Source organism: Exophiala xenobiotica (assembly GCF_000835505.1).
Source record: "Exophiala xenobiotica strain CBS 118157 unplaced genomic scaffold supercont1.3, whole genome shotgun sequence".
Classification (NCBI taxonomy): Eukaryota; Fungi; Ascomycota; class Eurotiomycetes; order Chaetothyriales; family Herpotrichiellaceae; genus Exophiala; species Exophiala xenobiotica.
Window position 1 is genome coordinate 4,585,699 of NW_013562492.1, and position 24,771 is coordinate 4,610,469.

The following is a 24,771-nucleotide window of genomic DNA, read 5'->3' on the forward strand; positions in this document are numbered from 1 at the left end:
TCTCCAACCGGGACCCACGTGCCCACCTTCTCTAACGTGCCAAGCATCGCGACATCCGTGGCCATCTTTTCGTCGTAGAAGAGGGTTCACGTGACCACGAAAGTTGCCATATCCCATTTCTTCAAACCTTGGGCTACTAACCAGATCCTGGGCCTCAGTTGCAGCGACAAGACACAATGTCTGTTGAAGCCCCTTCCAGCGAGCCTCAGATGGCATCCACGTCTTCTTCCGTACAGCCGGCCCAAAAGTATGGCTTGCGAGTGAACGGTAATAATCTCTCTCGTCGACTTGTTCGCAGCGACTGATTCGTTCCTGCAGGCAAGAACTGGCATGCTCCTAAAAAGGCCTTTCGCCCGACTTCTGGCCAGACCTCTTACGCTAAACGCAAAGAGCTGGATCAGCTCAAACAAGCCACCAAGGCACGAGAGCAAGAGATGAGAGATGAGAAAGAGCAGGAGCGAAATAGGAGAATACAGGCTATCAAAGACCGGAGAAAGGCAAAGGAAGAGAAGGAGAGATACGAGAAGATGGCAGAAAAGATGCACAGAAAGCTAGTCGAAAGGAGAAAGAGGAGAGAAAAGAGGAACAAGTTGTTGAAGAGCTGAAAGCCCTGTCGGATCGATCTATTTGAACACCGCATCACTCATCTACACACCTTCAAGTTGCGACGAGGTTCATTATCTCCAGTCCGCCGCTTAGGGCCCGTCAACGACATCCACCAACTCTCTTGTCAAGGGGTAAACGGCGATGCTGCTCCCAAGACCGACGATGCTCAGTCGGGAAGAATTCTTCATCACATCGTGGTGTTAGACTCGTGGCGCCGTGTTGTTGAAATATTCAGGACGAGGTTGAAGACCGATGGCTTTACATCGAAGTGTCTGCCCCGTGACCCTCTGCAAAGTGATGCAACAGTGCTGGAGTATCCTCTTGACAGCTGGAAGCGTTGCGATCTTGGCGGAGTCTGAGTGTGCAGAGTATACTTTGGTTTCGGCCATGGCAGGTTACCGGTGAGCACCCCGAGGCCTTGCCGGACAGTCAATGCGCAGCCACTGGGCATATGAGGCATACCACACCTGGGATGGTTGTTACGATCATAGAGATCGAGCTGGAGATTCCCACGCAGAAATGAGCGGCAGGATCATTCTGTGCTTGTATCGCGACATTTGGTGAATGGAATGCCAATCACGACATTACCCATTTTGAGCTTGAGGGCTGAGAAGCTCACCATCAGCGTTTTCAAGTAGTCGTCTTCGAGATTGACAAGTTGCTGTCGAGTTTCCTTATCAGGCTCTTTTACAGTCCAGGCAATACTTATATGGAAAGCATCTGACCTGTCAATCATGGTTTGTTGAGTTTTCGAAATGTCCTTGTCTGATTTCTTCGAGTCGTTGTCATACAGCTCTGCGAGTCCAAATTGCCGAGCAGCTGCATTAGATGCCGATAATAGCTTGTTCAAATCGTTGTTGGAGGGTCTACTGAGCTTTAACGCCAGGAAAAACCTGCTTCTCTCGTAGTTCGCAAACCAATCTAGTCCAGTAGCCTGAACATGGAAAGGCTTCACCTCGCTCCGGGAAATTTCTGAAAGTATGGTCTCCTGGAAAGCATCCTTTTGATCTGTCTTCAGAACAAGTGGAGCTGATAGACTGATATGGAGTGGCTGCGGTGCCCCTAAATCAGAGCGTAGGAAGTTGTGAAAGCTATCGCAGGTATTGGACCATTCTGCGTGCTTTATCACTTTGTCAAGCTGGACTAGCTCAGGCTTTGAAGGATACCATTCAAGATAAGCATGGGTTGGCCAATTACCTATGGCGTGAGGCACCTGCCGGGTTCGACCAGCATGCAGAGCAGGATCATCGCTTGCAAAAGTCCTCACGTTCGTAGCATACAATGAACGGAACGAGGCAGGCAATGGTGGAGGTCGCCTGCCGTCGAGCTTGACAACCTCAACGTCTTCAGCCTTTCGCTTCCGACGGCCTGTTGTGTGGTCGCTAGGGTGGCTGTCGCTGTCGGAGCTCGAGTCTGAATAGTCGACCAACATGCTTGTTGGTGCTGGAAAACGTGGTCATGGTACCTGCCAAGAACTGGGAAGCATGTGCCCTGGATTTGGGAACAAGAAGGGTTGGCGGAGCAGGTTCAGATCCCTGGAGAATGGGACGATCGATGACAAGAAGCGTCCTTTGGCACGTCAGCATGGACCCATAACTGTATTTGAGCAGGAAGCATACAATATACACGTCTCAGTGGTGACGAAGACAATGTCTCAGTTGACTTCGGGTATACACGAATTTGTGCTCAATTCACCCGCTCGGAAGGTGATCGTGGCGGATGAGCTGCACAAATCAGAGGAGCGTTGGAAAAATTGAACCGGGATAAGCGGAAGACATGCAGAACCAGAAGAGCCGCCCAGAAACAGCGATAATAATGGCATTGAAAGAACCTGCAAGCTTGCGCGTCAAAGAGTGCTTTCTGATCACTGACGGAGCCACAAGGCCAGCGATTATTGAGTACCTAGCCTCCCAGCCATCAAAATACTGTGGCACACAGTACTCGTACTCCGTAGAGCTCGTAGCGATAGGACCCCCCGGCTAACTAGACTCACTAAGCATCGATAGGCGTCACCCAGACGCCTATGTAGTATTTCCGTGGGGTCCACCATGACGCCAGTGCCAGAGGACCGTGATCGCTACCCAGGTAAGGCACAGGATTCGCTTCTCTCAAAACCTAGAGGAATGCCTACTTCTTCCCAATTCAGTTGAGTGTACTCCGTAGACCGCACGCATCAAACATCGTGTCCAGGGCGTACGCAGAATCTTACCGTCTCATTTGCCTCCAATTCGTGTTCTCAAGATGGAATCCTCTGATGACAAAGAATGGGTGAGTAGTACAGCTGATCATCAGTGCGCAAGCCTGACACTTGCTCCCTTAGGCCTCAAAATACCTCCTAGACCCTCTGAATGCGCCTGAACCTTCCCAGGAAGACGGTCCTGGTAACGCTTTCCGTGGCGGTCCTTCTGTCGTCCCAGCCAAGGCACCCACTCCAGGCAGAACATACTCGGGAAGGAGGCTGTCAAAGAACAATCCTTACCGCAAAACATCCATGTCCGACATCAACGCAACTGAGGTCAAACGGAGTGTTTCTCTGCACAGCAATAGCAATGCCCGGAAATATCCTTCTTCTCCTCCCTCTTCCTATCCGTCTCCGCCGCCATCCGCGAACACCCCAACCGGGACTTTCTCATCTCAGTCTCCTCGGTCTCCTAGCCACAGACAAGAAGCATTTGGGGAGCCCAAGTCGGGTCGTAGAAGAGGCAGCTCGTTGACTGAGCGCTTCCCTGGCGATATGTCGCACCGGCCATTGGATACATTGGCAAAACAGAAGCATGTTGCGGACCGTTCCAGGCACGTCACCAGAAAGCATCATATCCAGCCGGACACGATTGATAGTCTGGACAACAGCGGTGGAGCTGCATGGCACCACGGAGGTCCTTATGACGCCACATTGTTCGCCAGGAACAATTCTGTCAACTCACCAGTGGCAGCACTATCCCAATCTAACGCTGAAGCCTTGAAAGCGACGCCCAAGGAGAAGATCATCGATAGTGTTGTTCGTCACCGACCTCTGGATGGAGTTGCAACCTACGCACCTGGAAATACCGATCGCATGGGTAATGTGTACAATTACGAGGAAGGCGACAATATGATGATCGAGGCCGGACCCGAAGGTGGAGCCTACAAGCGCTGGCCTGGTGTCCAATATCTCCCCGAGGATATCAAGGGCAAAGGAGAGCCTAGTTACAGTATTGAGAAGGCTCTCAAAGGCCACCATATCCACGACGGAAAGGTTGGAGCCGATGGAATCGAGATGGAGACGAAGAGCTCCCGCAACCGAAGCTCATCCGGTGCATTGCCCCCAAGCAGCTGGGACGATGGCGAAGGTCAATTGGGTCGAAGTGGCAGTTTCAAGAGGCTAAGTGGAGGTCTGAAGAAAAGATTCGGAAGCATCAAGAAGAGATCACCCGAGTAAAGCTATATAGATTTACTGTGTTGACATGATTTGGACAATTGGGTGGGCATATACTTGCTTTTGTGGTTTCCTGGGTACTTATGCGCTTTGGGTACGTACACAACAGGGAGGTTCAGAGCACATCCTGAGGTTGTTCCACGATTGGCATCGTGTGGCGTCGCAACCTTTTCGCACCATTTATATACGCACCTCCAAAAATATTGATAGGCTTTTCTCCGGACTCAGAATCCCAGTGGTTAGGCGCACTAAAAGTACCTCAGGTCCATCTTCGATATCACTCATCTATCTATCCGCAACTATTCTCCGGTTCAGTGCACGAAGACAACAAAGGTTACTTCACCTTAATGATGACAGACATGAACGTAGGATTACCGCGAAGATAGAGAGGCCGAAATATATCGTAGGGCATGCATAGCTTCTCCTTTTCTATGGGAGCTAATAAGAAACAAGACATACACACGTCAACACCTAATGTTCAGCTGGTCATAGTCCCCCCAGCGAGACCAACCTCGAGTGTGCATGTCTCTCACGCATCCTTTTCTCATCGCGTCATGAACATGGCTTCAGATGAATGTCTGTTGCATCTTTTCACAGGTCAAGCACAAGCGGTGATGACCAGGTTGGATGACGTTGTTTGTGCCATCTACTTGAAGACCTTGCCATCAGCCCACTCGTACTTCTTGCCGTTGACCTCAATTGGCTTATCCCACGACCACTGGTCCTCGACGAAAGCCTTGTCCTCGGGCTTGCTGGGGTCAAGCTTGGTGAATTCGTAGCTCTCATAGTCCGGAGCGACATCGAAAGCAGGAAGAGCCTCGTCGCCACGGACTAGGAAGGTACCTTGGATGACAGAGTCGTTGGCCTGGCCATAGACCGAGCAGCATCCAAAGAGATACTTTCGGGAAGCCTCGAGGCGGGCGAAGAAGCCACCTAAAAGCTATGTTAGCGGGTCATCCAAAGAGACGGCATTGTTGGAGCATACCAATGAGGTTGGAAGTCATGAAGACCTGCGTCAACTCATCGTTGTACTTGTAGTCCACCTTCCACAAAGAATACTCCTCTGGCTTGTAGTGTTCCCAGAACCAAGGGAGAGCGACCTCACGAGTTTCCTCGTTGGAATACTTTCGCTTCCAGTCATCGAGAATGAGAGTTGGCTTGGGAAGCGCTTCAAGAGGGTGCTTGGCCTTGACTTCCGGCTTTGCCTCCTCTTCTTCGTCTTCCTCCTCTTTAGCTGGCTTCTTCTCGGCCTTGGGCGCAGCTGGTGTTGGGGCCTTAGCAGGCTTTGCATCCTTCTTTGGTGGGGTGTACTTGACTGCCTCCTCGACCATGATGGGCTGCTCGATGATGGCCTTCCAGATCGGCTGGTTGGTAATGGTCTCGTACCATCTAGTGACGTTGGGGTTCTCGGATCGCCAGGCCTTGTCAAGAGTGTACTGGAAACCGCGTGCAATTTGGGAAGCAGTGAACAGATCGGCAAGGGTGAGGCGCTCTCCGACAAGGAAAGTGTGGATGAGGAAGTGCTGCTCGAGAACTTGGAGAACCTTCAGTGCTGCAGCTTTCGAGTCGTCGACTGACTTCTTGTTGTATGGGTCTCGGCCGATGAGAGGACGGAACCAGCCGCTGAGGGTAGGGAGAACCTCAGAGTTGGAAAATGACATCCATCGGACAATGGAAGCATAGTCTTGCTTGGTCTTGCCGAGCAGGGTTGTCTTCTCATTCTGAGACGCAACTGTAAATGGTCAGACCAATCTTGGGTAGTGCAGGTATGAGAAATAATGATAGGTTTGGAGAATCAGAGTCAAACATGGTCAACACAACGTTTCAGACAGGGATAACTGAATGTAATAATATAGCTCATCTTGTAATCGCAGGGAGAATCCTGGCGGATGGCGGGGTATGAGTCAAGACGTACAGTAGATGGCGATTGCGATGCTTTCGGTCAGGATGAAGCCATTGGCGCCAACGAAAGTTGGGACTCGGGCAAGGGGGTTCAATTTGAGATATTCGGTGTCGACATTGGGCGGACGAGTCTCGACGAGTTCAACGTCGAGGTTGTTCTCCTTCGCAACCACTAGAAGAGCGGTGGAGCGGGCATTTTCCTGCGGTCAGAATCAGTATTCACTGCTTCTCGCCACGGGAGAAGAAGGTCTCTCAATACATACCTTGAAGCCGTACAGCTTTCCGAACGACATCTTGACCTGAACTCTATGAAATTACGGGTGAAGAGTAGGATTTGGCAATGTGGTTGCTCAAAGTGACGGACGAATCGAACAAAAAAATCTGAAGTTAGCGCCGCTGGGTGCGACCTTGGAACGGGAGGCCAGCCTGGCCTTGGCAAGACGCTCACGCTTCAATTGCTTTGCTTCGGTTTTCACTTGAGAGCAGTGAGTCCATCGGCTCCATTTGGGAATTGCAATTCGCCATCACATCTCTTTTCTCATGCAGTCGAGGTGACGGAGCACCGCTAGCTTCTGTCAGCACTTGCAGGATGGCTAGGTCTCCAGTGCAGGTTCTACCAGCTGCCATCTCCTGGACGTGCCGCCAATGCCGTGTACAATGCAAAACATCGAGGGCGCAAGCTCCATGGAGACAGCTTCCTGCGCAGCGACAGAACTTCTCAACAACAACGCCATCACCTGCAGATATCCAAGTTCGAGCCGCTCCCGAAATCGATCTCAGTGACTCCAACGCGGTTCCCGCCCGAATTCTACCTGCGTCGCCATCCTACTTCACCGCATCCCCCGTTTTCAACGATCACTTCCTTCTCCTACAGTCTCTGGTCAAAAAGCATGGCAGCCTTCCCGTCGCTCCTCCTGATCTGGTACCAAGAGGCGTATGGCTGAAGCTTGGTCAATACCGTAGTTCTACGGGCGAAAAAGTTGCCGCCGCGAAATACACAAAGGTCCTACAGCTCCTAACTCGGCTGAACAAGATACATCCGAGGATACGTCCAAGGGATGTAAAACAAATCTTGGACCGCTTTCGCCGTCCAGGCTCGGAGGAACTCCAAAAGGCAAACCCAGGCAAGATCGATGAGTATGGAAGGTCTGTTGCGATTGGACGCAGAAAAGAGTCTGCCGCAAAGGTATATCTTGTCGAAGGCGCCGGAGAAGTGCTGGTCAATGGTCGAAATATTGTGCAGGTGTTCCCTCGCTTGCATGATCGAGAGAGCGCTCTGTGGGCATTGAAAGCTACAGAAAGAATGGACAAGTACAACGTGTTCGCAATGGTCGCTGGAGGTGGAGTTACTGGGCAAGCCGAATCTATCACACTAGCAGTGGCCAAGGCATTGTTGGTGCACGAACCTGCTCTCAAGCCAGCACTTCGACGAGGTAAGTCACCTCTGTTGGGTGAACATGATTGTGTCAACCGCTAATTCTCAATGCAGCTGGCTGTGTCACGTCGGATATGAGACGTGTCGAACGAAAGAAGCCTGGCAGACTGAAGGCCAGGAAGAAGCCTGCTTGGGTTAAGCGATGAGAGTCGCACTCTCAGCAGTGGTACTTGCTGTGTGTACATCATATTCAATTTACCTGTATACCAGGCTTTGTACCAGGTCACCAGTGATTGCGTGCCTTCTCGTCCTGTTCCAATATGCTTGTGAGACGGATATGGTTTCCCCTTTTCCCTAATTCACCACGCAGCTGAGCTCCTTTGTCGCTTCTTATATGCCTGTGTCTGACCTGCCATGTCAAGCGAGCTCCCGCAAGGCCAACATACAGCACTAGCTTGAGATTATTGTGAGAGGGAGCTGGCCTCGTGGGAGTGTCACACGATCAAAAGAGATCTCCACCTAACGTATCGAATCTGCTGCTCTCACGTGCAACATCTGCTGCTTCTACCTGTTCTGGTTCTGTACGTTCCTCAAGCTTTCCTCGTTGCACAGGGTGTCGCGACGGGACATTGCTCTTTCGATCTTGACCAAATTTTCCGACGACGACCAAGAGATACTCGACATATCACCCTTCTCAATATGGCATCATCGACCAAGATGAAAGTCCACTGCGTCGCCTAATTCTCCTGCCTGTTATGTCAAGGAAAAGTCCATGATGCACAGCGATACCGCCACTCGTTTCTTCGATTGCATTGACGGCAACAATGCGCGCAATTCTCGCATGGAGGTGCTTACAACCCTGGCTAGTGCTGCCGTTGATGCAGGTCGATCCACACCCATAACCCTCAATTCCACGTATGGCCAAGAACTCGAAGGTCGGCCTAGAGAGACGATTCCTGAACTTAGTAATGCGTACACGAAAAAGTCAACAAGAGACCTGGAACCTATTCATATAAGTATGATGGTGAGAAGAACGGGTGTCAACGTGCCCACTACACTGCGCATATCGAGCCAGATTGTTCCCGGATATCAATCGTCTGGACTGTCGTGAATCGCGATGTTGGCGAGGGCGAAGCAACATCTCTGCTTGGGTCGCAGATCTCTATGTGGAATATAACACGCTAATGAGCGTGAGGTTCGTCTCACCATGGACAGCCAGAGCCTCTCCGTACACGGCAGGAGATCATGACCTGAAACACGCCTGTCAAGCCACGTCAAACCATCAGTCTCCGGGATTATCAACGCTAGGGTAAGCGCGTCATCAACCTCGTCTCGTTAAGCATCCGTCGGCCCTCCACGCCCTCCTAGTTAACCACGCACCTACCTTGGCTGTATGTAAACAATTGCAACGGCTTGTGAAGTCAACGGGGCGAGCCATGCGTCTAATCTCTTGAGCTCTCAGCTTCATATTGTTCCGCCGGGATTGTGGAGGCTAGAGACCTAAACAGACCAGGTGTGAAACAGACCAAGCTGCAGAAGTCCTTGTTTCCACTTCGCGTCCGTTGCACGGAATTCTGATGCATCTGAGATTATGCCAATCATCTCATTGGTGCCTGGGACCCAGGACGAGTCGAGTCGTGGACCAAACATAAACAGCCCTCGCGTCCGATTGCCATTGTGAACTCAGCTACCGCCGTTCACAATACTGAAAGCGGCTCTCAGATACATACAAACATCCATCTGACAGCAGTGAAGTGTTTGGCATACAGTAACAGGTCGGAGGGACGCGCACTATGCGAGTCAGCGGTTGTCCGCCGTTCCGCAGGTTTGACTACCGAGGACGCGTTAGCTGACAGCTCGCCAGATCTTTGGGACGATGCAGTAAGCCGCCCACCCGACTGGCTCGGCTCGACAGCGCCTCAAAACGTCAGGCAACAAACTACGGACCAAGCCCCGGAATAGAGGCTCGAGAACCGAGGTGAGGGAGCCTTCAATGTCGGGTTCAAAGGACCCTACTACTAGCAAATCGCAAAACTGAAGCCTCGCAGGAAGATTGCTGGAGCGTCGCGCACACCTGACCATCTTTGTGGATTGATACGACTCTTCCCATATAACTCGTGCGCCGGGTCTCGTTATGCTTTCATCTGCTGTTCAGCATCTTCAGCCGGAAAGTGCATCTGCAAGTACTTTGGGCAATTTGGGCTGCGATCCTCCAGCCACATGGAGACTTGCACAGCGAGGTGGGCACAAAACTCTCATGGTCTCGAGTACCATGCTTCCACATACTCGGGGAAGTTGCCAGGTCATATTCCTTCGAATCCATTTATTGAATGTACTCGATGTAATTTGCTCACCTTTACACAGCTTGGTGCATGATTGGTAATTGACTTGTGCCACGCAGTCACAACCTCAAAATCCAAATGCGGCACACAGAGTACACGCATGATACCTCCAAGCCTAAAGAGACAGCAATGATACAAGCTGGGGCTGGAATTGAACGTGTCGGATGCTGCTTGCTCCTAGGCGTGCTACGGCCTTTCTCTGGCCTTCTCGAGGTTCGATCGCCAACAAAAGGCCACCAATCCTGGGGCTTGAGTGAGTGCTTGGGCCTCGGGAGCTAAGAAGGTCTTCCTTGAATCTCGTCCCTGCTTGGGCGCCACACTCTAAATCTCGCCTGCAACGCCGGCAGATGGTGGGCTTCAGATGCAAGCCTTGTCGGACCAGTGGTTAGTGTCCAGGCGAGCGGCCTTTAGGAAACGACGCTGCGAGCTCTGAGCACGCCGAGGACGATCCACAGCCGGGGATCTGACCCGCTGACCATGCCCATTCAAATGGCTTCTGCCCGCTTTTTCAAGGAAAACCCTCCGTTGTCTTACGCCTGCTCCGCTTGATTTGAAGGAGCGTCTTTACCCATGAACCATGAGCGGCGGCAGAAACGCTCATGCCAACAGTGACGGCTTGGTTCTGAAGCCCTACGACGATGGAGATTTTGGGGTCGTGCAAGCCTGCATCGAGAACATCTCCGGCAGGCTGACGAGTGGATGGCATGCCGCCCTCTAGGGCACTGGCACAGTCCCTCCTGTGGCGCTGTCCACTTCAGAAGACTTTTCCTTTCCGCTTCGGACACACTTTTGCTCTGCTCGTGAAAGCAATTGTCACCCGTGTCTGGGAGGAGTCAATCTTGACGTACTGTACCAGGCACACGCGACCCATCATTCGCTGTTTGCTATGCCGTATCGACGCCGTTCCCCATCAAGCTGTCCTTGTCAAAGTTGTCTTTTGCGTTGGGCGCGATTCCCACCTGCATGTCACTGCAGCTGCATCCCTAGGCTTCTTGTATACGTTGCTCCTTCCACAATTTCAAGGTACTTGGACTTTTTCTCCTTCCTTTACCAACCAAACGCTCCTTTACTTTCTTTCGTACGATCTTTCCCTCGGTTTGTCGTCGGTGTCTTAATAGTCAATCTGTATCGCCCTACCCACCCTCTCCAACACCGCACCCCACTCTCCTCAAATCGCACGGTTCATGCTTTACGAGTTGGGTACGGATCTATTCTCTGGTCGGCGACGGGGCCATTTTCTCGAGGCAAACTTGGACGTCTTTGTGAGGGAATTACGGGGGCTGAGTGGTCTTTGGTTCGACTATCTGCGCTTCAGGGTCTCTAGTATTTTCGAGTGTCGATCGCATCACGAATAGTCGAGCACTGCGAGAGTGTTGATCCTGTGCCAGACCTGTTCAGAACATCTGCGCAAAGGCGGCGCTGCAAGTCGACATCCTGACTTCTTGTCGCTCATTTGAACCTGCGGTCACGGGTGGCCACAGTCTTCATCTTCCTTTTGACAAGGCCACCGCCAATAGGCCCCGGTATTCACTACCATCCAGCCTCGAGGCGCATTTGCAGGCATCTTTGGATATTGTATGAGGAAACACAATCTGGCGATTGGGAAAGGGTGGCATCAGAAGAAAAGAAGGTTGTTCTATTCGGCGCATCATATCAGAATACGATTTGTGCGGAGGCCTGTTTCTACTTTCATCACTCTGGCGCCGACGGACGAGTTGTCTTTCCTTAAATGGACGGCAATGACCGTCGACGTACGCAGTATGGACAACCATACCAGACGCCTGCGCAGTCGCGGCCTCTACCTGGACAACCCATGGGCCCGCCCTCCGGCGACCGGTATGCGCAGCCCACCACACCTGCGAGAAGCGACATCGGCGGGTCTTCTTTGACACGACCGTATCTCCCTGGCTACCCTGGGTATAGTTTTCAAGAGCAGCAGTATGGCACCACACAAATACAGGGCGGTAGTCCAATGCAAGGCGTGCAGATGCAGTATTCGCCCGCATACATACACGACGCTTCTAGGCAGCAACAAGTTCCGTCTTCACCTTCTCAACAGCAACAGCAACAGCAACAGCAATATACGCAGTACGGACCAGGTTCGATGCTTCCGCCAGTCGGGCCTCAATCGCTGTACGACAATATCCCATATCAGCAGCGACAGACAGCCCTCGAGGTGATGGCCAGTCAATTTGCAGTACCGCAGTACATGCCACAGGGGGAACATGCGGGACTAGGGGTCGGGTCCAGCTCATCCCAGTATCTGACAACTCAGCCAGAACAGAGCGTGTACGGTGGTGTGCCTGTAACGCGTGGCCCCTTGCACCAGCCTTATCCTGGCGGGCAGGTGGACTTTCCTCAAGTGGAACAACAACCCGCGCAAGGGACAATCGAACCGGACACTAATCAGGAGGCACTGCGACAGGGGTTGAGAGACTACAAACAGCAGATCAAGTCAACGTTCGACGACATTGTTGCTGGCAGAGTGACAGAAGCCAGCGACAAAGTCCTTGCGGCCACACGTTGGTTAGTGGGCTCCGTGAGCGCCCTGGGTGAGTTTGCTACCAATATTCCGGAAGAACAGGCGCTAATCGTTCAAGGCCTGCAGCATGACGACGAGAGCAGTCATGAAGAGCGCATCGAGCTCTGGACAGAGTTAAATTTATGCTGGGAAGCTCTTGGCCAAAAGCAGAAAGAAATCACAGAGGAGGCATTACGGACAACGAGGCTCCCAGCAGACATTCTTTCCGGCGAGACCATCGCCCATCTGGTAGATGAGCTGGTCAACTTGTGTGATCAACTAGAGCAGTACGGACTTGTTGATTTCGAACTGGGCATTTGGGAAGAGCAGATCACCCACATTTTCACCGTGTGTCTGGACCTCCTCCCTCGCAGTGGCCTTACTGGACAGACTGATCGACTACAAGCTGGACCGAGCTGAACACAATCCGCTCTGACGGCATTTTGGGTACGACTCTACGACCAAATTACTAATAGCACCCTTTTCTTTGTACCCAGCAAGACTACCATTCGATGACTTTACACTTTGGGATGATATATGATTTGTACGAGTACCACGTTTGTCCAATCTGAACGATTGTATGATTATGAAATCGAGACTGGAACAAAATTCAGCTCACGACAAAATTTGCATGTCTAGGATATGCGGGAGAATGTGGGCGGCGATCTTGAGCCTTTGGCTGTTCCTTTTGTGTCCTGCAGGGGTCCGGGTCCTTTGCACGGATCTATATAGAGATATGCGCGCATTGTCCAATAGTTGCATGTGCTAACGGCTGGAATGTTTCGGGCTTTTTCCTTGAGTCTCACGTTTATGGGAGGAGGGAGGATGCTGGACTCGAATGTTGCTGGGCACGGTGAGCGGCATTGCTTTTTGCTTTTGCGATGGACAAAAATAGGGGCCACCCCGGAAAGACGTCGCATTGGCACTCATTTTCAGCCTTGCCTTGCGCCTCACTTTTGTATTCAAGCCACGATGTATGGCGCAGATCGTTTGGTCTAGCGCCTGCTCTCTGCTAGCGTGGCGTGTCGTGCACGCGAGGAACCTTTTCCCACAGCGCTGATCAAGGTGTAAGTACTCGTGGATTCGCAAAGGAAGAGCTGGAAAGGTCACCGACCTGCACCCACGTGTAGCACAGTGAGGATGGCCAACCCTCAAGTGATGTATGGCGTGGCCCTCCAGCGACCACGGCTTGTCACCAGAACAGCTCATCAACGCTGCCTAGGCGCCACTGCGTGAGCTGTTTCCCCAAGGGATAGAACACGGCCGCACGCGGCCGTGTATGCCTTGATATGTACCAGAGCAGCGTAGTTCTGTCCCAAGCTCTGTGGTGAGGGTGAGATATAGCACGCATAGAGAAGTCGGGCTCAATGGTTCGTAAGGAAGACAAGAACTAAGTGACAGAGCCATATTGTCAGACGCACGTGTCAAACGAACAAAGGAGCTGTTATTATGATGATAGAAACCTGCGGGCCGAGTGAGATGTCGAGGCAGGCGTGCGATAATCGCCCTCGTTGTCGACCCTTTTTGTATGACTCTGAACCTTCTGGTACTTTCCTCTCACCGTGTCTACCGGTACTCTTTAGCAAGCCCTCCGGAGACACGAAATCCTGGAACCCAACGAGTGAAGACAATGGTGACCATAGTCCCTTGTTTTATGCAGCCAACTGCTTTTTATGGCGCCGACGGCTGCCTCTTCTCCTTCTTTTAACGCCGTGCTGAAACGCTCAGATGCCCGAACCACGCCACAATCCAATATTTTTGACGAAGACTGGGAAGGTAGCCAGTCCCGGAAAATTGAAACCTTCGTAACCAGGGCAATCACAGACACACAAGAATTAGAAAGATGCCTTGCAGGGGTCTGTTCACGGCGGCGTTTGGCGACCACCTGCGTCCGGAGGCTGTGCAGTAGGCGGCGATGGCTGTTGAGACTCGCCGTCTCCGTCAGCCACCACTCTCACTTGTGGGTCGGGAATCTGTATGTCGAGGTTCATATACCCGGTCCGTCGAAGAGGAATGAGTTTCACTCCATCTCTAGCGCCGACGGTATGGTTCCAGTCTTCAAACCACTCTTCCAAAGCCGTCAATTGCCCCTTGAGACCCATTGGCCGGAAATCCTCCCAGAACCAGCCAGTTATGAGACCCATGAACCCATCGAACCAATTCCATGCGGAGAAAGGGTCGTATGCTTGACACAGTGTCTGATTGATATGCTCAATGACATAGCGGAATTCTTGCTCTTGCATCAAGGGATCTAGAATCTCGGGATAGATGTTGGAGTACGTTGGGGCCAGGTCACCTGCAACCATCCAGTCTCGTCGTATTCGGATGATTCGTGTAGCACGGTATTCGGGCGAGTTGATGGGAACGTGAGGATTTAGGTGCGGATAACAAGGATGTGATGGACCCCAGACAAGTTCTTCTCCTACGCTTCCTTCATCGACCCCTGGGTAGCCTTGTCCAACCTCTTCCTGCGAACCACTTGCCGGCGCAGCTCCATCCGTGTTCGTTCGAGCATAAGCAGAAGAGTGTATTGACGCGGCCGACTGTGCCCGTCTGAGGGAGCGATGTGATGTTATATGCCGAGGCGGTTGTAGCGGCTGATCATGCGGGTTGACACCATAACTCTGGCCCAGTACCGAAGTACCTTGTTCAATGTCGCGTTCGCGAGTACTGTATTTTGAAGTAGGAATTTGTGCCCGTTCCGGTTCTTTGACGACACCAGCTTGTTTCTCCAAATCAACCATCAGTCCAACCCCTTGTGCCGACGACTCGGGCACGCCGGCGCGTTGATGACTGAAAGGGAGGCCGATGCTGGTGCGACTACCAGCGTGCGGTGTCAGATGAGGACTATGTTCGACGATGGGATCAGTAGGGGAATGTTGGCGGGATCGACGCTGCTCGGGAAGGCTAAGTAGAGTATGGACTTCGCCAGAGCCAATGTCTGTAGAGGTGTGATGTTGGTGCTGAGGTTGAGGTTGCACTCGCACGCGAGTGGGTCGAGGGACGTAATTAATGGGATTGAGGATGCGAGACGTGGCAGAACGGTGGTCTGGAGGAATAACTTTCTTCGTCGGCCGGGCTAACAGAGCTTCGAGAAAAGATCTCCTCTGGCTCTGCGCCTCGGGTAGAGAACGTGAGGGCGTCAGGTCGATCGGTGCGTGCTCGGTGACAGGCGGGCGAGCCGTGGGCAACGTCAATAATAATGGGTCTGGATCTGAGATTTGACGGTCGTAGGATGTTACTGGCGGCGGAGCATCTCTGGCGGGTTGTTTTTCAAGCGCCCGCGGTGAAAGATGACTGCGATGGATGTCTGAGGACTCCGTGGTGGAAGAAGGAATGGATGAGATTTGTGGGAGAGTCGGAATAGGGAGATTAGGAGAGGCCGCCGTGGTCGAATAGCGATGCGCCCAGGCTCTGGCAGGAACCCGTGCCACTGCATAGGACGGCGGCAGTAGTGGGAAGAATGAATGGACACTTGTATGCAGGAACGACAGCTTATTCTTTCCACTGGCACAGCCAATGTATACATAGGGACTCTCAGACTCTCATGCCCTAGAGGCACCAAGAGATCCTTTCAATCGTTCTACTCGCTACCCGACAGGCTGACCGTGAGAAGTGTGTGCCTGATTATATTGCCCTTGTGCCACCATCGCCGGAACGAGCTTTCCCCATGGTTTTGACTCGTCTGAGCCACTTCGCATCATTTCGACAAGGTGATCCGTGTCGTCGACGCTTGTTGACCCCATTCACCCGGGCAAAATCCACTGGCCACAGTGACGTCCATTTCCAATAACGGTACTGGGCACGACTGGGGTGACGATGAAGAGACGATCAAAAGAGCAACGCGCAGGGTATGCAGAACCTTCTACCCAATTTTCTTCTGGCGGAAACCGTCGCGTGCTTTCCACAATGCTGGTTCAGAGCCTTTCCCCGGCGGCGCCATTGACTTTTAGTGCCCACCATTAGGAATTTTCCATGATGGATGACGGATTTCGGGCATCACCTCGACAAAAGGGGGAAGTGATGGTCGACGGGAAGCCTCCAATTTAGGCCCGCCCTCCTTTCAGATACGTCCACTGTTACAGACGGGCATTCTATAACTTCAATCGCAAATGTGAGCTTCCGAGAGTGTCACCACCATTCCACAATCCAAGTAGAGAGCACCTAGAGAGTATCTCAAAGTTCTGTGGTTGTTGGTGCTTGTGTATAGCTGCAGAGCAAAAGGTACCTTCTTTCGTGACCTCCCTGTCCATGGTGCCATGGCATCGCTAGCCTCACTCTACCCCAAAATGGGTCAGTGGCCGCCAAGTGAGCCTCCTGAGCCTTGCAAGTGGGCCAACGTGCATGAACCATTGCATTTCACTTCGCCTTAAAGAGACGTTGTGCCCCCTACTTTGATTTCGCTTCTTCGGTACCGACAATTTCAGCATCTCTCTTCGAGACAATATCATTGTCCCTCTCGCTGACTACCACGCCAACATCCACTTGAGGGTGCTTGTCAACACCACGGTTGAGATTACCATCATCTTCGAGGGCTGATTGAAGCGAGTTGAACCATTCGTCGGCGCCGAAGATGCGGCCGTTGCACTGGACGAGCTTATCGTGTGCGCGCCTGGCGAGGAAGGTGGTGGAATCGAAGACGACTCTGAAACTGGCGGAACTGAGCTGGTCATCGAAACACTGGAGCTGGTGATGGTGCTGAGAGCATTTGTTGGATTTGAGGTGCTCGTCTGGTTTATCGACCAAGTTACAGTCTCAGATGCTGACGTTGGAGTCGCACCGGACGTGCTCGAAGTGATCACAGCAGGTAAGGTTGACTGGGTAGGTATCGCTACCGTGCTGAACAGAAGATCGGAGGACGGGATCGAAACGGTGGCTTCAGGGCCGACTGTTAATGGAACACTGAATATAGCGCACAATTGTGCAACGGCCATGAATGTGTCTGGACGTTGTCAATCTTGGCAGCAGTTGCACAGCGCCGGGAGATATACCTTGTTGGTCTGTAGCATTGCAAGATGCTATGGTGCAATTGTTCATTCGTTCAATATACATGTCATTTGCACAGAGACATGGCCATTCGCTGGCAAATGCATCAGCTCGAGGTGAGAGGTGGGCCTCAGCAAGGTCCTACCTTGGTGAACAGTTTGTGCCATCGACATTTGCAATACAAGCAAGCTGTGGCCACTCAGCAAAGTCCGGAATAAGAACCACGGACCGTACTTACAGCGCATTGATCGACATCGTCCTGAGCGACTGCCTGAGCGGCGAATGAAAAGCCGAGTGCTGCAAGAAGAAGTAAACTGGAGGTGCCAATCATTCTGAGGCGTAGAATGGATTGATCCGCGGGGGTTGTGCAGAGGTTGTTGACGGATAAGGAAAGGGAATTAGAGATGCGATGGTAGATAGGATGATGAAGGCAGGTTAAGGTGTCATCATGTAGGAATAGTGAGTCAACCAGGCAACATTCAATTCATTGGTAGCCGTGACTGCCTTGTAAGCTTCGGTTTGATCGAGGCGGGCGGTACTCGAGCATTAACGAGAATCTGTCATTTCTCATGACCCTCTAGTCAACTTCGAGGTCGGTGGTAGGGGAACCATTCTCTGTCTCATGGAAGTGCCTCCCAGCAAATGCGGATGATGTTGAAGACGATCTTCCACCCATGTTGAGCACGACTATGGTAGAACCGAGTTGCTTTTGCGTCGCATGACCTGAACGTGCGTGAACTACATTGCTTGGCGATTGTTTACGATATGACGTAGCAGCTAGTAGACTGCAAGCACTGGTCTCTTCCATAATATATTCCATTAGGAGGCTACGAAATAATCTTGCAAGGGAAACATAGAAAACAAATAGAGATTAAGTGAATCTCCTTATTCATTGATTGACTGGATCGTAGTCAGGGTCATTGTATCAAGTCCATGCCGTCCCCAATATCAATACAAGTCATCATGAATGCAGTTTTCATCATACTCAAGGCCTGAGTTTGCCCATAGCTGAATGCGCCAATCCAAATTTATGCAAGGTATCAAAAGGCTCCCAACATCGTAGTCACCAAATGCAATCCACTTTCAAAACAGTAGTTAGTTTACAAAGCAATCATGGTGACGAAAATGGCGGCAACGAGCGCACCGCAAGCGCCGAGACCGCGGAGGGAAGAGGCAGCGCCGTTATCCGAGCTGCCAGTGGTCGTCGCAGCTGCAACAGCCTGGATACCAAAGGTGGTGCCGGTGATGACTTGAGTAGAGCCGCCAGTAGTGACAGTGGTGGTGATAGTAGCTGGGATGGGCGAAGCAGTAGTACTGCTGCAGCCAGACCAGGTACCGGTCCACGAGGAGAAAGGACCCCAACCAGCAGTCCAGGTGGTCCACGAGTCGCAGTTGATTCCGCTGGCCTTGGTGCCCCATGGGCCGCCAAATGGACCTCCTCCGGGGCCACCATGACCTCCCCACGCACCAGGACCACCCCATCCGCCTTGGCCGTTCCAGCCGCTAGGTGCAGACGGCAGACCGGTTGAGCAAGCAGAGATCCAGCTTGACCACTGACCGGAGTTCCAGCCGCCACCAGGGCCAAAGCCTGGCCCTGCGGTGATCTGAGATGGCCAAGCAGAACCACCAGAGGTAGCACTGAAGGTAGCCTGTTGCGAGTTGGTGACGGTTACACCAGCATTGGCGCAAAGTTGTGCGACGGCACCGTAGATAGCTGTACACCCCAAGTCAGTATAGTCTCCTCTCTTCCCAGTCTGATGTCGCTCACCTTCTTGATCTGTTTGGTTTGTGCAGGAAGTAGCGACGCAGGTGTTCATCTGGGAGATGGCGGTTTGGTTCGAGCAAAGACAACTCCAGCCGCTGCTTGAGTCGCAGCTTGTGCCATCCCAGCTGCCCATACAATCAGACCACTGTAGAGCAAGTTAGTTTCATTGGCCATTGACAAAAGATTCGGCCAGACATACTGCGCAGGATGGGAGCCATGCAAAAGACGAAGAGGCGAACAAAGCCGCAGCCAAAGCGAAGGACTTCATGTTGACAGTGATGCCGAGCAAGGTATAGGAGATGCTTCGTCAGAGGGTTCAGGTCCAGGCTCTCTAACTAAGGAAGAGGAGTGAGGTAGGTGGGACGCTCTGATGGATTGTCTGAGGATGAGCAAGAGCCACCAGAGGAGGCAGGGGAGGGGAAAGATATAGTATTGTACCCCACGGCAACCATAAGGCGGGCTGTGGCTTCGTTGTCCACTCCATTGACACTGACAGTATGAGTGGGCTGGGTAGTACAGTACTCGCAGCACAGCCTTGCCGGGCATGGCTGGAGAAAGGGCCCAAGTTAGAAACCGGTGGTTAGCTCGCAGTGACAGGGACGAACTAAATGTCAGAGAAACGCGTCATGCAAGCCACGGAGAATTCATTTGTTTGCTTGCTTCCGTCGGACTGGGTATAGCGAGGGGGGCTGGAGATTTGCAAGGCCTGCGCCCAGGTTGGCCTGACAAAAGCTCTTGGTTGTCCGACGAGCTAGGACATATGTCCAATCGGTGACATTGGGCTACAAGAGTCGGCCACTGATTCGTTGCTAATTTGAGCACCATCGGGACCTGGGGAAAATTCAGGTGCAGCGGCCCTGCACATCAGCCTCAGTAGCATCAGTAGCCCCAATATTGACACCCCTTCGGCAATAATATACTGCAGTGGCTTCGTGCCTGGAGTCCTGGACGACCATCTGGCCAAGAACAGACGAGGCTTTGAAAATGATTCAACAGATCTTGCACTTGCTATCAGCCATCATAAACCATTCCTCCCAATAAGGGAGTGTAATTCGGAGTACACAGTACACAGTACACAGTTCTCTTCGTTATCGCGAGTCCAGCCTGATCTGCGGCCAGAGTCCCACCTTGCTTGGCTCCATCGTAGCGTGATGGCATCGATCTGAAGGTTCAACGGCACTGAAGGGACATTGTCCCACCGCCAAGTTACACGGGTACGCAACATCAAATCCTTCTCTCTCATACAGACAAGTTTCGTAGAAATCATTAATCATGGACTGTGAGGACTGTATCACCAGATCTCTAGTGACGCGCAAGCCCCTTCACTGCAGCCCTATGGGCGTCGATTTGCTTCATGTCGGTGATCGGCACCTGAGGGGCCCGCGTAGGGGCCTTGAGAAGTCGATTGTCGGGTCCGACGGCTTGGGGAGGCAAGCTAACCGGTGTTTAGCGTCTTCAGTCTTGAGAAGGCTGTCCTTGGTGCTGAATCCTTTGACACGAAGTCGGCCCCAAATTTCCTTTTTCTAAAGTTTAGAAGTTTCACATTGAGGATCTTTTCAGGCTGGTGGTTCGAACAACCCAGGCTTCATGTTAATTTTGCACAATTTCGCCAGACAGCCGCTCAGTTGCAGAAAAGATTGCACTCCCTCCAGGATGCGCATATGGGTGAAGCCAATCTCCTTGATGAATTCAAGTTTCGAGTGTTCCGAAAGCGTAGGAATCATCTTAGTCACCCGGAACATAGTGCTTATGATGTCGTGTGAGGAGTATCCCAGATCCCTAGAACGCAAATACTTGGTTAGTTACGCGTTCTATGTTTCCTCCGATGCATGCTTACCATAACTCTTTCAATGTGTCGATTGCGCTGTCAATCTTGCCCTCCCAGCACGCCTTGATCATAGCCTGCACTTTGACTGGATGAGGACTATCCACGACTCGGAACACATTGTCACCGCTGACGAACCCGAATCCAGCCCAGGTACTTTGCAGGTTGTTGATAGCCTGTCGCATATCTCCCTCCGCACTGAACACGAGCGCCGCCAGACCATCTTCGGAATATTGGACGTGCTCTGCCTCAATAATTTGCATCAGCCGTTGTACCACTTGCGCGTCTGTGAGCTTCGAATATCGCAGGATTGCGCATCTCGACTGCAGGGGTTCGATGATCTTATTGGATTGGTTGCAAGCGAATGCGAATCGTGTTGTGTTCGAATAAATTTCCATGGTTCTTCGAAGGGCTTGTTGCGCACCAGCAGTCATGCTAAGAACCTGGCGTTAGACCTGCAAATACGGAGCTTCGTCATCCCATACCTGTCTGCTTCGTCCAAAATAACAAGTTTATGTCGGCCAGGAGGCAACGTCACCTTCTTCTGAGCAAAACCCTTGATCCTGTTTCTGACCACGTCGATACCTCTTTCGTCACTTGCATTCAGCTCAAGGACAGCTTCTTTGTATGCATCGCCTAGCAGGGTACGGGCCAGACAGAGGATGGAAGTTGTTTTCCCGATGCCTGGCATCCCAGATATTATGACATGAGGCATATTGCCATCTTTTGCAATGATCTTGAGTCGCTCGATCGTCTCCGAGTTTCCAACAACGTCATCTAGGTAGACAGGTCTGTATTTTTCTACCCTGATACTCGTTAGCCTTGATGCAGTCTCAATTGGACCGGGACGCACCAGGGTAATTCGTAGTCGGCCGTCGCTGCATTGTTGCCGGCATTTAGAGCTTTTCGAGCCCCTGCAGACGATGACTCTGGCTGTCCAGACATGACTATCGATAGTGCAAAGGTTATGAACTATCCACAGCCGCTCTGTACGGGTGGTGTTGGGGGCAGGTGTTTGCGAATGAATATGTTCGGGCGCAGGCGCGTCACAACCAGACGCGTTAAGTGGAGGCTTGGCAGGTCCAGGAAATGTCATATCTGAAGCGGGGTCACGTGGGCGTTCCCTTGCCGGCACCGATTTTTATACCATCGTCCCTTCCTCACCTTCTCCAGACCCTCTTCACTCTCACTCACTCTCGCTACACTACATACTGATATTGTGCAGCCTACTGCCCATAGGCATACGATTATGCTACGGCTCAAAAAGTTGTGTTCATCTCAAAACGCAACTGCGGAGACTTCAAAAACGTCATCGCATTTGCAACCCTGCATCGACGAGTAGTGGTGGTATCGAACTCGACTACTTCTTGATCTCAACTATCTGTTCGATTTTTCCTTCAGCTTGTTAGCGAATAGTGTTATTATCCAGCTTTCCCAAGCTGATGCTTAGGGAGAAGCACGATAGTTTGATTATACTGGTCCTTACAAGTACAACCGGGAACCTAGGGTCTCGAATTCTGCATACAATATTGCGTGAGCAGCTCATACCTCCGTCAGAGATCATAATTTCGTCAACCAAACCAAGCAAAGTTTCGGTTGTCGCCCGCGAGGCCGGCATTGACATTCGTCAGGGCGATTACACCTCGCCTGAATCATTGGCGTCGTCGTTTAGAGGCGCGGAAGCTCTGTTCCTCGTGTCCTTCCCTTCCGCAAGTGTAGAGAGATGGCTCTATCACAAGTCTGCAATTGACGCTGCGAAGGCCGTCGGGGTCAAAACCGTAATCTACACGAGCCTGATGTTTGGTGGCGAGACAGGGCTTGATAGTATCGCAGGCGTTCAGCAGGCGCACATCAAGACCATCGAGTACCTGACGCGAAGCGGTCTGCAGTATGTGATCGTGCGAGAAGGCATATATGCCGAATATTGGTCGGTATATGCTGGCTTTCAACCGCAGAAGTACCACAAGGGCGACTCAACTGAGATCAGGTTCGTGATCCCGAACGACGGTCCTGTTGCTTGGGTCACCACGGACGACTTGGCGCAAGGCACGGCAAGGATTCTCCAAGACTACGAGAGATACATTGGACGGACATTGAACTTGACTGGGCCACGGGCCACCAGTGTCGGCGACATTGCAAAGCTTGTGGAACACCATACAGGTCGGAAAGTCAAGGTTGACATTGTAGGCAGAGAGGAAGCCCAACGATATCACAAGTATGAAAAGAAAAGTCTGCCGGCGGACAAGTTCTGGGTCATTGACAGCTGGTCGGGGTGGCATGATGCGATGGCTCGGGAAGAGACTGCGATGGTTGATCCCCTGCTTGCCGGCCTGCTGGGCAGACAACCCAGCGGTGTTGAAGAGATGGCCGAGAGGTTGTTCAAGCCAGAGTAAGGCAGCTGTTTGTCGCGATTGCGTGGGAAGTGTATACATCCAGTGACACTTGCGGACTTGCATTGAAACTGCCAGCCGTCGCCTGTCGATCAATACTCGACTGACGTTGCTCAATTTTGCTGGGCACGTCGTGGCATGTGTATATCATCATCTTGGCCCAAAGTGACTGTTCGCGTGGTAAATTAGTTCGCATGCGGGCTAGCAAACGATACCCATGGGACACAACGACCCCGTTCTACCTTGAAGCGAGCAATTGCACGACGGATATTCGCCAACATATGGAGCAGAAGGATGGGAACGTTTCACAAGGCTGACAATTTCAACTACTTACCTCAGCCTCTAATACTCACCTCGGCTGTCGGCTTTATTTAGCCATTTACTAGCCGTGTGGATTTCGATGAAAAAACATGGACATGTCGTGGTTCGGGTTGCTAGCTGGATTGGGTCTGGGATTTCGAATGGCGCACACATACTGGTACATCTTTCGCGACCTTTTCGGAACATACCATAGTAAGCTGCACAAATAAGACAAGGATGGCGCTGCGCAAGTGGTTCAGGGTGCTCGTGGGTGGTCTGCTTACGACGCAGTGGCTTTGCCTGTACCACCTGTCATTGGGGGAGTCTCTCGGTAAAACGGGAACCTGGAGCTGCAAGGGCGTGAAGACGGCTCTGTATCGACTCGGCAGCGACGCGACACCCAAAATTCTCTCACACAACTTCTTACGAGTACCAACCACCATCATGCATGTCGGCATGAACCATGGGGGATTCGTAATGTTCCCTACCACTCGCTGGCAACCTGCCCATTACTGATTCCCGCATCCAATGATTCGGAGTCACGCTTTCCCGGACATAACAGTGACAGCCCATTGTGCCTTGTACGTGTCTGTGTCGCATCGAGTCTTCTATCTCAGCCCACCCTCCATTACCTTTTCCTTTCCCCTTCCACGCAGCATCCTTATCCCGTCGCCCATCCTTGAAGACAACAAGACCGCCAAGGTCGAAAATCCTCACCTGCACTTCCTTTCGCCATGGGCCTATCCGATCCTTTGGTCGTTCTTATATGCGTCCTGATTGCGGGGCTCGTTGTCGCAGCTGGGGCTGCGCTCCATCAGGTTGTCACCAGAGGATCAGGCTCCGATCCTAACAGAGAAGGAATATTGCCCTTTTCAAATGAGCAAGATCATTATATGAGACAAGTACGAACAAGGAATTTTGCTCACTTCTTTGATGGCCCACAGCCAAATTATCATCCGTCTCATGGAACTACCGTCACCACTACGACGCACGCTTAATTGATCCCCATTACATTCAGCCAGACCCGCGGTTCCGTCCAATGATCGAAGAGTCTGGTGTCTGAAATACCAGTCGCGAAAGGGATGCCCCTGGGTTCGATAGGCTCAGTGATGGAGCCCTACCGCCTGACGAGCGAGGGCAACACCACAAGAATGTATGGTGGCGATATAGTTCTCGACCAGAGGAAGCAGCAGATCGCCCACATCCGCATCGACTGACGTCAAAAAGATCCTACCATTGGCGCCAATAGAATCGCACTGAGTTCAATGCCTAGTGGCCGGCAACTCCTTACCAGCGAGTGTTCCAGTCGACAATCATATCGTTGCATCACTGGAAAAGAAGGCC

The 24,771-nt window shown here is 52.0% G+C and overlaps 11 protein-coding genes across 11 annotated transcripts; 5 read left to right on the forward strand and 6 right to left on the reverse strand.

Annotated features, from left to right (window-relative positions):
• The first annotated feature begins 133 nt into the window (after positions 1-133).
• Positions 134-1,457, forward strand: PV05_05967 (uncharacterized protein). Its single transcript, XM_013462547.1, has 2 exons — positions 134-267; positions 319-1,457. The coding sequence occupies exons 1-2, from the start codon at positions 177-179 to the stop codon at positions 603-605; spliced, it is 378 nt and encodes a 125-aa protein (XP_013318001.1). The 5' UTR covers positions 134-176; the 3' UTR covers positions 606-1,457.
• PV05_05968 (uncharacterized protein) lies at positions 576-2,414 on the reverse strand. The gene is made up of 2 exons (XM_013462548.1): positions 2,226-2,414; positions 576-2,175 (listed from the first exon to the last, which is right to left on the reverse strand). The coding sequence occupies exon 2, from the start codon at positions 2,036-2,038 to the stop codon at positions 1,139-1,141; it is 900 nt and encodes a 299-aa protein (XP_013318002.1). The 5' UTR covers positions 2,039-2,175; positions 2,226-2,414; the 3' UTR covers positions 576-1,138.
• A 312-nt stretch (positions 2,415-2,726) lies between these two features.
• Positions 2,727-4,336, forward strand: PV05_05969 (uncharacterized protein). The gene is made up of 2 exons (XM_013462549.1): positions 2,727-2,874; positions 2,927-4,336. Exons 1-2 carry the CDS (start codon positions 2,848-2,850, stop codon positions 4,022-4,024), a joined length of 1,125 nt encoding a protein of 374 aa, XP_013318003.1. The 5' UTR covers positions 2,727-2,847; the 3' UTR covers positions 4,025-4,336.
• Positions 4,337-4,385: 49 nt separating this feature from the next.
• Positions 4,386-6,283, reverse strand: PV05_05970 (uncharacterized protein). Its single transcript, XM_013462550.1, has 4 exons — positions 6,187-6,283; positions 5,937-6,123; positions 5,007-5,753; positions 4,386-4,954 (listed from the first exon to the last, which is right to left on the reverse strand). Exons 1-4 carry the CDS (start codon positions 6,214-6,216, stop codon positions 4,668-4,670), a joined length of 1,251 nt encoding a protein of 416 aa, XP_013318004.1. The 5' UTR covers positions 6,217-6,283; the 3' UTR covers positions 4,386-4,667.
• Positions 6,284-6,416: 133 nt separating this feature from the next.
• PV05_05971 (uncharacterized protein) lies at positions 6,417-7,816 on the forward strand. Its single transcript, XM_013462551.1, has 2 exons — positions 6,417-7,356; positions 7,413-7,816. Exons 1-2 carry the CDS (start codon positions 6,513-6,515, stop codon positions 7,502-7,504), a joined length of 936 nt encoding a protein of 311 aa, XP_013318005.1. The 5' UTR covers positions 6,417-6,512; the 3' UTR covers positions 7,505-7,816.
• A 2,635-nt stretch (positions 7,817-10,451) lies between these two features.
• On the forward strand, positions 10,452-12,995 carry PV05_05972 (uncharacterized protein). The gene is made up of 2 exons (XM_013462552.1): positions 10,452-12,192; positions 12,241-12,995. Exons 1-2 carry the CDS (start codon positions 11,370-11,372, stop codon positions 12,579-12,581), a joined length of 1,164 nt encoding a protein of 387 aa, XP_013318006.1. The 5' UTR covers positions 10,452-11,369; the 3' UTR covers positions 12,582-12,995.
• Positions 12,996-13,488: 493 nt separating this feature from the next.
• On the reverse strand, positions 13,489-15,865 carry PV05_05973 (uncharacterized protein; the record flags this gene model as incomplete). The annotated part of the gene is made up of 2 exons (XM_013462553.1): positions 13,489-15,668; positions 15,756-15,865. 2 exons carry the CDS (start codon positions 15,863-15,865, stop codon positions 14,024-14,026), a joined length of 1,755 nt encoding a protein of 584 aa, XP_013318007.1. The 3' UTR covers positions 13,489-14,023.
• Positions 15,866-16,550: 685 nt separating this feature from the next.
• Positions 16,551-17,478, reverse strand: PV05_05974 (uncharacterized protein; the record flags this gene model as incomplete). The annotated part of the gene is made up of 5 exons (XM_013462554.1): positions 16,551-16,847; positions 16,913-17,103; positions 17,153-17,241; positions 17,293-17,336; positions 17,386-17,478. 5 exons carry the CDS (start codon positions 17,476-17,478, stop codon positions 16,551-16,553), a joined length of 714 nt encoding a protein of 237 aa, XP_013318008.1.
• Positions 17,479-17,951: 473 nt separating this feature from the next.
• On the reverse strand, positions 17,952-19,478 carry PV05_05975 (uncharacterized protein). Its single transcript, XM_013462555.1, has 3 exons — positions 19,112-19,478; positions 18,916-19,057; positions 17,952-18,861 (listed from the first exon to the last, which is right to left on the reverse strand). The coding sequence occupies exons 1-3, from the start codon at positions 19,178-19,180 to the stop codon at positions 18,248-18,250; spliced, it is 825 nt and encodes a 274-aa protein (XP_013318009.1). The 5' UTR covers positions 19,181-19,478; the 3' UTR covers positions 17,952-18,247.
• A 465-nt stretch (positions 19,479-19,943) lies between these two features.
• On the reverse strand, positions 19,944-21,749 carry PV05_05976 (replication factor C subunit 4). The gene is made up of 4 exons (XM_013462556.1): positions 21,591-21,749; positions 21,223-21,543; positions 20,750-21,172; positions 19,944-20,691 (listed from the first exon to the last, which is right to left on the reverse strand). Exons 1-4 carry the CDS (start codon positions 21,680-21,682, stop codon positions 20,469-20,471), a joined length of 1,059 nt encoding a protein of 352 aa, XP_013318010.1. The 5' UTR covers positions 21,683-21,749; the 3' UTR covers positions 19,944-20,468.
• Positions 21,750-21,921: 172 nt separating this feature from the next.
• On the forward strand, positions 21,922-23,130 carry PV05_05977 (uncharacterized protein; the record flags this gene model as incomplete). The annotated part of the gene is made up of 1 exon (XM_013462557.1): positions 21,922-23,130. The coding sequence occupies exon 1, from the start codon at positions 22,180-22,182 to the stop codon at positions 23,128-23,130; it is 951 nt and encodes a 316-aa protein (XP_013318011.1). The 5' UTR covers positions 21,922-22,179.
• Positions 23,131-24,771: the final 1,641 nt, after the last annotated feature.